At 45.8% G+C, this 12,254-nt stretch overlaps 1 protein-coding gene across 2 annotated transcripts in view; it reads left to right on the top strand.

Annotated features, from left to right (window-relative positions):
• The window catches only part of SLC24A3 (solute carrier family 24 (sodium/potassium/calcium exchanger), member 3), a 484,048-nt gene that overhangs the window by 355,765 nt on the left and 116,029 nt on the right, over window positions 1-12,254 (top strand). For both annotated transcript variants that reach the window (XM_014530108.1, XM_014530109.1), the window contains exons 4-6: window positions 363-437; window positions 3,319-3,403; window positions 4,321-4,424. In XM_014530108.1, the coding sequence (XP_014385594.1) occupies window positions 363-437; window positions 3,319-3,403; window positions 4,321-4,424 (264 nt within the window). The remainder of the gene's footprint in view (window positions 1-362; window positions 438-3,318; window positions 3,404-4,320; window positions 4,425-12,254) is intronic.

Raw genomic sequence — 12,254 nt, 5'->3', positions numbered from 1 at the left:
GAGGGAAAAGAATCCAAGGCCTCTTGCATAGGTTGACATTGATCCAGAGACTTGAAGGACATGATGAAGTGAGCCAAGGTGATCTGGGAGAGTGTATTCCCAGCAGAGGAAACAGAAAGTGCAAAGGCTATGGGACAGGCATCCATGGCATGTTTGGGGAACAATGAGGTGGACAAGGGGACAGTGGTAGGGAATAATGTCAGAGAGGAAAGGTGAGATCACATGGGACCTCACGGGCATTGCAAAGACTTTGTTCTTACCCTGAGTAGGATGTTGAATTCATGATGACAGAGGGTGGCCAGACCCTCAGCCCATGGCTTTGTCCTGACTGATTTAATCCTTTCTCCTCTCCTCTCTTCTAGGCCATGTACATGTTCTACGCACTGGCCATTGTGTGTGACGACTTCTTCGTCCCCTCCTTGGAAAAGATTTGTGAGGTACGTGCCTTGATTCTCAGCATTTCTGAGCTGGGCACTGGTATTGCTCCAGCCTGCTCCACGGAGGTCCTGGGGAGCACTCTATGCAACCGGGATGGGTGGGAACACCGGATATCAGCATGCTTCAGAGTGATGGGCAACATTAGCATAAAAACGCCATCAATCTGCTTAGAATTCCAGGACACCCATCTATAGTCGGGCTTTAACACACACATGGCCAGCTTTCCCTGTCCATTTGGCTATAACTCATGGTACTTACTGAGTTCTGCTTCCAGTTTTCTTTTCCTCTTTTAAAATCTCCTCCATTCTCCGTGTCACTCACTCCCTCCTCTCCACCATTCCCTTCTGCTTCAGTAACCCTCCTTTGGTGCTTTGTGGGGTCCTTGTCAAGTGAGAAATCTCCAGCCACACACATCTATCACCCTTCTTCTGTGTCTATGTATAGAAATGCTCCAAGCAGAGGCCTGAAAGGGGGGAAGATGAAAGAATTGGCCACAGAGACAAGGGCATGGGCTCTGCTCAAAATCTGCCCAGTGACACCAGGCTGAATACCAAGCTAAATCCCTTTTATCTGAATTTTCAGCATATCTAGAACCCTTTTATTCTCTTGCCTCCTTCATCTTTTTCTCTGTTTTGAAAGGTAGTTCCTTTATCTGGAAGCTTTCCATTTTATTTTATTTTTAATTCAGATGCCTTTCCAGAAGGGATCTCTACCAGATGCCTCTCCTATCTGGAGCTCAAGTTTCTTTATGTCATTCTCAAACTTCATTGTCCCTCCCCTTTCCTCCCTCCTTCCTCCCAAGTGTCAGATTCAGTAGGTCTCCGGGGCCAACAGGGACCAGAAGTTCGATTTCTAATAAGTATCCAAGTGCTGCTGAAGGTACTGGTCTGAAACCACACTTCAGGAACCACTAACTTAAGCAGTACCTTCTATATCCTGGAAGTCTGTTAATTTTGTGTACTTACAAAAATAAAAGAATCAAGGCCTGGGAGCGGGTTCCTTATACCATGGAAGGAGGATGAGGAAGAAATGAGGTGGACTATGGACAGGTGTGGAAGGAAGGCCTTTGTTCAAAGTGAGGTAACCTTAGAACAGGGTTGCCTCATGGGAAAGATGAAGAAGCTCTGAAGCCCTTGTAAGTGGGGTCATTTGCCATCTCTAAAATACCACTATTTGGTGGTTTGTTTTTCATGCAAAGCAAACTACTCTTTCTTTTCCACACAACTTAAAAAAAATAGTAAAGACCTTTGTAGGGAGCAGCTATAGGGTCAAGCCTCAGACTGACCTGTGGCAGAGCCACATACAAATTCCAGCTTGGAGGGCAGAGCCCTTCTAGCACAATTAGGCTTGACCCTATAGCTGCTCCCTACATCCAGTGAAATGTTACCAGGGCCGAAGTGAATTAGGAATGGAAGAGGAGGGAACATAAGCAGGTATGGAGGAAGAAGCCAATGGAGTGGGTAAAGGAGAGAGAGGAACTGGAGATGATCCAAGGTGTGGACTTCAGAATAATCCCCCATTGGGGAACCCAAGCTGGAGAAGACCCGGCAATGCAAGGCTCCCAGCTTGCGGCAAATCTTGGCAAACCACCCCAGGAGTGTGAGCTCTGCTTTAGGCGACCTTCCCACAAACTGCCTGCTCCCGGTCAGACAGGATGACAGGGTGCCCTCACAACCACATCTTTCAACTTGAGGTATCAGCACTCCATCTAAGGTCTCCTCGGGACCCCATGTGAAGTTTAGCTGTTCAGTAGAGAGTGAGGAACCCCAGGATTCTAGATGAAAATGCTCCATTAGGGCTCCTGCAGCAGACTTGCTGGTTGGTGGATCCAGTAGCCTACACCAAGGCCATGCTGCCCCTCCATGGCTGAGCAAGGGAGTGCAGCTGCTGATGTCACTGGGAAGAGTATCATTCAAGAGGATCTGGGACACCAGAAGGAACTGGCAATTTACTGATGGCCAGCAGCTCACTTTTTGCGTCATGATTGAAAACAGAAAAGCTAAACATGCTAACCAGCCTCTAAGGTGTATTTGTCTTGTCTTCTTGCAGAGCACCTTTGGTTTAACCAGCAGAGTGACCTAAACTCTAGGTCTAGAGAGTTTATTGAGTAGAATATTTTGGCAGAGCTGATGCTTCGTTACTTTCTACTCACCCCTCACTCGCCCTACCCCAGGGTTTCAAGGTTGCATCGAGGATGGGAAGTGGGTTTCAGGAGGATGACCCTCCCCGCCCCAAAGCCTCCATAGCCTCTTAGAATCAAGGCTCATAAGCTGGTTACCATGAGCCTGAGTTAGCCTGGAATCAGCATGGTATTGAAAAAAAAATCAGGATATTTTGCATTTTAAAAAAATGTGGACTTTTGGCATCTCAAAAAATAAGGATACTTGGATGGAAGGAAACTAGACTTCAGGTGGTAGGCACACAGTATATATAGAGTATATAGATGTCATTTATAAATATAGACGCCTGAAACTTATATGATGTTATTATTAACCAATGTCACCCCAATCAATTTAATTTAAAAATAGAAACATTTTGGGACTCAGAGGGAACTGAGTGGTCTGATGTTAGAAAGGAGGTGAATACCCAGCATAGCTCACACTGACCCCTCCACTCCTCTCTGTTATCTGCACGGCCCTTGGGGCATTGGGACTGGGGACCCCAAGATCTTGTCAAGAGCCTTTAACTCAAGTGGACCCTCCTCCTGATCCTGTCCCCCAAGGGGGACAATGAGAGGAGCTTTGGCCCAGCCAGGGCAGTCAAGCAGCAGTGGCCGAGCTCTGGGAGGAGGAGGAGGAAGGACCAAGCTTGAGACCTGGGAGTCACAGCATTCCCAGGGGTAATTGGACTCACCTGTGCTTTGTCCTTGCTTTTCTGTAGCGCCTGCACCTCAGTGAAGATGTGGCTGGCGCCACATTCATGGCGGCAGGCAGTTCAGCCCCAGAGCTGTTCACATCTGTCATAGGTAGGTGATGACCTGGGGACGTCTAAGCCCTGCCCTCTCTAAAGGACCTGGGCTCGGTGGTTGTTGTTCATTATTATCTTACTAGAGGTCCAGTGCACGAATTCGTGCACCAGTGGGGTCCCTCTGCCTGGCCTGGGGGATTGGGCCGAGACCAGCTCTCTGACATCCCCCCAGAGAAGAGCTGTTCACATCTGTCATAGGTAGGTGATGACCTGGGGACGTCTAAGCCCTGCCCTCTCTAAAGGACCTGGGCTCGGTGGTTGTTGTTCATTATTATCTTACTAGAGGTCCAGTGCACGAATTCGTGCACCAGTGGGGTCCCTCTGCCTGGCCTGGGGGATCGGGCCGAAACCAGCTCTCTGACATCCCCCCAGAGGTCCCGGATTGTGAGAGGGTGCAGGCCAGGCTGGAAGACCCCACCGGTGCACGATCAGGGCCAAGGAGGGATGTGGGAGGTTGCCCAGCCGGGAGGGACTGCAGGAGGGCTCCAGGGCATGTCCGGCCTGTCTTGCTCAGTCCCGATCAGCCAGACCCCAGCAGCAAGCTAACCTGTCTGAGCGTCTGCCCCCTGGTGGTCAGTGCACATCATAGCGAGCGGTTGAGCGGCCTTAGCATATCATTAGCATATTATGCTTTGATTGGTTGAATAGACGACCAGAAGACCAGACACTTAGCATATTAGGCTTTTATTATATAGGATTAAAGAAATGCTTTTACTTTTGCATGGACGTGCCCCAGCCCCAATGCCAATGCTCTTGTGGGACAGTGTCCCCAGTGCAGATTAGAGTTCCCTCCAATCCTTGACTACTTCCTGCATACCCTCTGTGATCAGCCTAACACTTAAGAAAGTTCCTCCGCAAACACCTTGGAATATGACCCCCCACAACAGCCAGGCTGATGCTGGCTCTGTGTTTCAGGCGTCTTCATCACCAAGGGCGACGTGGGAGTTGGGACCATCGTGGGCTCAGCGGTGTTCAATATCCTGTGCATCATCGGAGTCTGCGGGCTCTTCGCTGGGCAGGTAGGAGTGATGGCAGAAGGTGGTGTCTAGGAGGGAGGGCGTGGAGGTGAGGCAGCGGCCGGTCTGGCAGGAGCAGAACCAGCACGAGGACCAGTAGTCTTGGACAGTGAGGATGTGGGATCTTACACCCCAGGAGGCTGGCTCAGCTAGACCTGGAAATTGCCAGGCACCATCCTTTGGTCTCCGTGTTGATGGAATATACACTGAGTGGCCAGATTATTATGACCATCCCATCAGTACTTCATTGACACTTCCAAAAATACTGAATATTGAAAACTTCCTAAGCAAATACTCTCAAAGTTTTATTCTTATTATTATTTGCATAACCAATTCACTTCATTGTACTGATGGGGTGGTCATAATAATCTGGCCACTCAGTGTAGAGTTCCCAGGTTCATGTAAGTAATTAACCAGTCTGAAGATATGGGCCACGAATCTGAAGGTGCCATGCTCATTTTGATAGTATTGGTCTGAATTGGAAAACCTAAAACAATTTTAGGTATGGTGTTGCCTCAATGTAAATAGAGTAAAAAGAGAGAGAAGGAGACAGGAAATGACAGGTGTGTGTTTTTCTGCTAAAAACAATTTTCATTCATCACAGTTTAGGACCCATCTATAGTCAGGAAGCATTTTATTTACATGTTCACTTTAGCTGACTTTTGGGGTCACCAGGGGTTTTGCATGCCTGCATTTTATCTATGAAGTCTATGCCACTGCCAGGGGGTGTCATGGTGTCTTTGTCCTTTATGAACTCTGGTGTGCATTTTGGAAAGTCTTGGGAAGACACCCCGAAGTCACCAAAGTGTGAGGCTTTCCGGCATCCATGGCGTTGCAGGGGCAAACAGGCTTGCAGCCATCCTGCCAGCACTCATGTCCTAGTTTCCTGGTAGAAACGCCCAGGACTCTGAGTATTATATAGGAAAAGTGACTTCTAGAAGCCCATCAAGGGTGTCCAATTGCAGTATTGAGGTACCTGGTGGTCTGATCCAATTCTCCCACGCCTTTCTGTGGCCCCCTTGGTCATTCAGTCAGCTGGCCGGGGGCACCCAATGCTGCCCGTCTCTTGAATGCAGACTAGAGAATGTCTGAAGCAGGATGCACTCCAGCACACCACCGCTGTTCCCCACTGCTTGCCTTTACCTCCATCATCTTCACACCAATTTATTTGTCTGGGTAGCCTGGTGAGTTTGTTACTTCTGGTGACAGGCAGGACACCTTGATCTCATCAGGAATCAGCTCCAGTGCTCACAGGTGAACAGTTACCTCTGAGAGGGGACAGCTGTGTCCAGATGTGGTTATTGAGTTCTGCCCAGCTTACTGGACTGAACATTTTCTTTCTTTATCCTTTGGTCAGTTCTCTCTTTGTCTTAGATTTTGTGGACCCACATATAGTGTTTTGTCGATCTCCTATAAATGTAGTCAGTACCCAAAAACAGTCTCTGTCTTTGCCTTCACTTCCATTTGTACTTCACTGGCTCTCATCTGAGTTGGAGATGAACAGTCACATCCTGCAGAAATCTGTTGCTATTAGCACTCTCTTAATTAGCATTGCCACCATTAGCGGTATGATTATTAGCCTGGCGGTTCTTAGTGTTGTCATTAGTTCATTAGTCATTTGTACCTGAAACTTGATGGGAAGGCAAGCCCAAACAGGAAGAAATAAAGCAAGCAAATGAAACAAGTGACGGGGACATAGCTAGTAAATGCCATGCAACTAATTACATATGAGGTGGCTTGAATGCATTTGTGTTTCATAATTTATTAGCAATTCAGGAAATCACTTGTCTTGTTAGAACAACTACTTAAAAGACCAATTGCTTCCTGAATGTTAGCAAGTTCTGGTATCAGTCACTTTACCTTCCGGAAGCTCTTTGCCAAGCTCGTCTCACAGCCCTGCAACCATTGTGGAGGGAAGGAGCAACCTCAATGATATTAGAATGAGCCCAAATGATGATTCTGGGTGCCCGCCATTCCTCCTGTCTTTCTGTGTCCTGTGCCTAAGTGGAGAGTTCCAAAGCCACACAGTTCTCTTCTTCAGGACTTTGTAAAATCCTCAAAGTCTTTGCAGGAGGAGCAAAATGATGTTTTGGGAATCCGATTGCCCTGGGTTTGAATCCTGATTCTTGCTGGCTGTGGAGCCTTGGAGAAGTTGTTTCACCTCTTTAAGCTTCAAGTTTTCTCATCTATAGAGTAGATACAAGTGCACTTACCTCCTAGCATCGCCTTAGGGATGAAACATAACATGTTCAGCAAACAACACCAGCCCTACACAGTAGATGCTCAACAAAAGTTAGACACCATTATCAGCTCTCAGAAGAACAGCAATCCCTGGGTCTCTTGCCTCAAAATTCCATGCTGGAGCCCTAGCCTGTTTGGCTCAGTGGATAGAGTATCAGGCTGCAGACTGAAGAGTTGTGGGTTCGATTCCAGTCAAGGGCACATACCTGGGTTGTAGGCTCCATCCCTCATAGGGGATGTGCAGGAGGCAGCCTATCAATGATTATCTCTCATCATTAATGTTTCTATCTCTCTCTCCCTCTCCCTTCCTCTCTGAAATCAATAAAGATATATATATATATTTTTAAAACAAATCCCACACTGGGTCACTACAATAATTTAATCAACCAGTGGGAGGAACTTAACAACTAACTTGTGGAACAGCAGCCAGGTGTCCGGTGACAAGGGCAGGGAAGGTCAGGGAGAGAGTCTCTATGTGAAATTCCAAATGAGGAGAGGCTGATTAGAAGAACCATCTCAGGGGACTGACTGGTCTTGCCTCTGTGCTGTCTGATCAGTGGGAGGAAAAGAAAAATCAGTACGAAATGAACGTGCCTGGCATCCTGAGCCGCCCTCCCAGCTGGTGGAGCCTATGAAGCAGCGTGTTCCAGCAAAGGACGGTTATTGGCAATTGAACTGATTAATAAATTCAATCACAGGGCTCACTTAGCATTGTTATTTATGTTGCTCCGCACTTTCATTTGGCTGTGAGAATTACCAGCGCGTGCCCATGGGGCTCTCTCTAATGTATTCCTGTGTGAAGGGCTGCTCGTGACCAAGTCTGTTACCCATCTGAAATTAAAGTAATTAAGCCGTAAGGTTTGAGTTCCTGTCTCAATTAGGGTTTTGATGAATTTGATGTAATTAAATGTCTGCTGTATTTGCAGTTTGCAAACATACCCAGTGCTTCGGTGTTCGCCTAAGGTGCTTTGGGGAGTTTTACGGGACAAGAAGGAAATTGCTTCTTAGAAAGTGGCTTATAGAATGGTTCTTGGCATCCCCGCAAGACATTTATAGGGCTGTGGTCTTACAAGCTTTTTTTTTAATTTAAAAACAAAAAATAACAACAAAGAGAGAAGGCCAATTTATTTCCATCTTGTGAAACAATGCACTTATGAATTTAAATCCACCATCCAGAGCATGTTAAGCGTTAAAGACATAACCACAAATAGAGAGTAAACAGTTTAACTGCATTCCAGGTTAGGACTTTCATATTCCAGTTATTACAGGCCGGCAGATGGCTCCAGTTTGTAATAAAGAGCTTCATCATCAGCTCTCCTGGCATCCTCCAAATGTACCTGATGTTCATTGGCGAGGTCCTTCTAATCGTGTCTGGGTTTGCCTTGCTGTTCATGCTGGCCTCTTTAAACAAGCCAGAGCAGTACCCAGAGGTTGTACATCTGAATTGAAACCTGCTTTCAATGTCACTAATCATCAGAGAAATGCAAATTAAAACCATTATGAGGTATCACCTCACACCTGTCAGAATGGCTATCATCAATAAATCAACACACAACAAGTGCTGGTGAGGAGAAAAGGGAAGATTCATGCACTGTTGGTGAGAATGCAGACTGGTGCAGACACTGTGGAACACAGTATGGAGTTTCCTCAAAAAGTTAAAAATGGGGGGACTGCCTTTTGACCCAGTGATCCCACTTCTGGGAATATATTCGATGAAACCTGAAATAATACTTTAAATGAATATATGCACCCCTATGTTCATTGCAGCATTATTTACAATAGCCAAGATCTGGAAACAGCCCAAGTGCCCATCAGTAGATGAGTGGATAAAAAGCTTTGGTACATTTATCGAATGGAATACTACTCAGTCATTAAAATGGATATCTTACCTTTTTTGACAGCATGGATGGACCTTGAGATTATTATGCTAAGTGAAATAATGCAGTCGCAGAAAGACAAATACCATATGATCTCACTTACATGTGGAATGTAATGAACAAAATAAACTGATAACAAAATAGAAATAGGTATGGATACATGGAACAGACTGACAGTTGTCAGAGGGGAGGAGGGGATGGGGGTCTGAATGAAAGAAGGTGAAGGCATTAAACAAAATTATCTATAATAATAAAAGCGTAATATGCTAATTAGACCAGACAGCCAAACAACCTTCCAAACGTCCTCCCAGACGACCTTCCAGATGAAGCTGGGGCTGCAAGGGCCGAGCCCCTTGCACAAATTTCGTGCATCAGGCCTCCAGTATCCTATATAATAAAAGGCTGATATGCAAATCGACTGAACGGCTGAACGATCAGTCACTGTGACGCACACTGACCACCAGGGGGCAGATGCTCAAAGCAGGAGATGCCCCTGGTGGTCAGTGCACTCCCACAGGGGGAGCGCTGCTCAGCCAGAAGCCCCGAGCCAGGTTTACGGCTGGCGAGCGCAGGCTGGCGAGCATGGTGGCGGGACCCTCTCCCACTTCCACGGCAGCGCTAAGGATATCTGAGAGCTCTGGGACTGCAAGAGGGTGCAGGCCTGGCTGAGGGACTCCCCCCTCCCCCCCCCCCCCCCCCCCCCCCCCCCCCCCCCCCCCCCCCCCCCCCCCCCCCCCCCCCCCCCCCCCGGGACACAATTTTGGGCCCCCGGGCCTCTAGTATATATATAAAACACATAGACACAGACAACAGTGTGGTGATAGCCAAAGGGAAAGGGACATGGTGGGGTAGGTGGAGGTGGGTAAAGGAGGAGGGAAAGAAACTTTGCTTGGGGCAATGGGTGTACAATGCATTGTGCAGGTGATGTTTTATTGAGCTGTACACTTGAAACCTGTATGTTTTTGCAAATCAGTATCACCCCAGTAAATTCTATTGAAAATAAGATAGAAACCTGCCTTCAATTGGGTTCCCCTCTCCTCCTAGAAGGAGAATCTAAGCAATATTCCAAGTTCAAGTATATTTAAAAGGTGATCCCAGGACATTCCAGCCTAGAAGTGGGGAAGTGAGACAGGGAGGAGAAAGCAGCCAAGGAAAGTATGTTAGTGAGCAAGCTATCCCTGTGGGCAGCTGAGATATACTTCTGGGGAACCAGGTGGCGGTGTAGAACACGGGCCTCTAAGTTATCTCATTCAAGGGGAATGGAGCTGGGGTATTTAAACACCAACCTCCACCAATCATTGGGTAAGGAGTGCTCCTGAGAAACATTAACTCCCTGGCATTCCAGCTTGCTGGGCCCAGGAAGAGTGAACTTTGGGACCCAGAGAAAACCCCAAGCAAAGGACAAAGGGGCTGGCAGCTGAAAGGACCTGCAAGAGTCAAGGTGAGGAGATATGAATGGGGCCCATGAAGCACTTGCTACAAACTCAAGACTAAGCCTTTAAAAATAAGCCACTTGGTGGGTCTCTCTCCAACTCCCTTGGATGAAACACAAGCATTATCACCAGGCTGACTATTAATTCAGGACCAGGATATTTTGCATTTAGGGAATGTCCTCTAACAGCTACCATTCTAGGCATTTTCTGCTTCCAGTTAGGACACAGAAGACCTTAGCTTTCATGGGAGCACCAAAAAACCTGGATAACATAAATATCATTCTTATATATGGGACTATCAAAGAACAATGGAGATGAGAAAAGTTTGATGAACTGATTTCCAAGGATAGGAGCCCTTTGTAAGTGAGCTGTGAGGTCTGACAGGTTTGGATGCAGAGAGAGCAGAAGGCTGTTCAAGACCTGGAACTTTACTGGATGGATGCAAAGCCAAGTGAGCTACTGACAGTGGTGGAGGTGGCAGGATTTCTTGGAGCTTCAAATACTGTCAAGTACAGTAATAATTTGATCAACAATGCAGTCCTCTCCATAGTCTCCAAATTTGCTGAAAGTAAAGGAAGTGAAGGGAAGGCCGATAAGCATTTTCATTTTAGGAAGAATTCATTCCATCTGCCCCATTTCCACATTCTCCCAATACCTAAAATTGAAGAATCGAAGGGTTTTTATGGAATCCTCAATTAAATCCTGGTAAAAACTGAGAGACTAGTCCTTCCTTAGGAAGCCGGGGGTTGAGGATTGGCTTGGCCAGAGGTGAGTTGCAACCCATCCCATTCACCTGAACCCTTGCTGAAATCTGAATAATCAGCTCCTCACTGTAGCCAGCTGGTGAGAGAAGAACTTGAAATTTCTGGAAGGAAAAAAAAAACAATGTTTTTTTTTGAATTCTCACTCTTCTTTTATACATAATTTCCAGGGTGCAATAAGCTCTGGAACCTGTGAAGAGACAGGAACAGGACTTATAACCAAGTAAAAACACCAATAGAAGCAAACCACAGGTGATCCAGATACAAGAATCAGCAAAAAAGAATTTAAAGCATTTATCTTAAATGGGGAAAGAAGGGAAACAAAGTGAAGGGATGGTTAATTTCAGCAGAGAAATAGAAAAAATAAGAAAAACCAAATAGAAATGGCATATTAAAAAATAACAACAGCTACCATTTATTAGCCTCCAATCTACAGGCACCACACTAGATGATTTATAAATATTTGTAGAAATATACCCACTGAGTTTTCAGATAGTATCATCATTTACAGACAGAAAATGGGTACCTGGGGACAGGGAGAGTGCCATGAGGTGGTTAGGTCTGAAGTTGAGCCCACATCTGGCTATAAAAGCCATTCTCTTCCCACATAGAGAACCATGATTTAAAAATCTCTAGACATTATTATTGCATTATTACATTTATTCCTAGCTTGTGTGTGTTCTTTAGAGGTGTTGATTGTTGCTGCTGGGGCAATGCAAAGAATGGACACATAAGCACAATGGTGGTGACTCACGATGAATAATGGAAGTACTCAGCCCAAACAATGCTCGGCTAGAAGCTTCTCTTATAGTCAGAGGGCATAGCCCACCATTAGACTTGCATTCTACCAAACAGATGGAGGAGTCAAGCTAATAAACACAGTGAGAGACCCAAAGACCACTCAGTTTATCCTGTACACCTTGGTTCCTGGCTTATTGTTCCCCTGACAAAAACCCAACACATCAAAGAAACTGTGAAAGGTGGGGGTTTTCTTTTCAATTTAAGTATAATTGACCATATAATATTATATTAGTTTTAGGTATACAATGTAGTTATTCAATGTTTCATATACCTTACAATGTAATCACCACAATAAGTCTAGTAACCATCTCTCACCACACAAAGTTGTTAGGATATTGACTCTTCTCCCTGTGCTGCACACTACATCCTCATGACTTACTTATTTTATAGCTGAAAGTTTGTACCTCTTATTCCCCTTCACTTTTTTCACCAATCCATGCACCACTACCCTTCACTCTGGAATTCATCAGTTTGTTCTATGTATCTGTGAGTCTATTTTTGTACAATAGATGAATGAATAAAGAGGGTGTAGTATATATGATCAATGGAATATTACTCAGCTATACACACAAAAAAATGAAACTGCTACTTGTGACAGCATGGATGGGCCTAGAGGGTATTGTGCTAAGTGAAATAAGTCAGACAGAGAAAGACAGATACTGTCTGATTTCATGTATGTGTGCCAAAAGTTTTTCAAAGTGGTTGAACCATTTATATCCC

Source organism: Myotis brandtii, unplaced genomic scaffold, assembly GCF_000412655.1.
Source record: "Myotis brandtii unplaced genomic scaffold, ASM41265v1 scaffold72, whole genome shotgun sequence".
NCBI lineage: Eukaryota > Metazoa > Chordata > Mammalia > Chiroptera > Vespertilionidae > Myotis > Myotis brandtii.
This window is presented reverse-complemented; position numbering and strand designations above follow the sequence as displayed.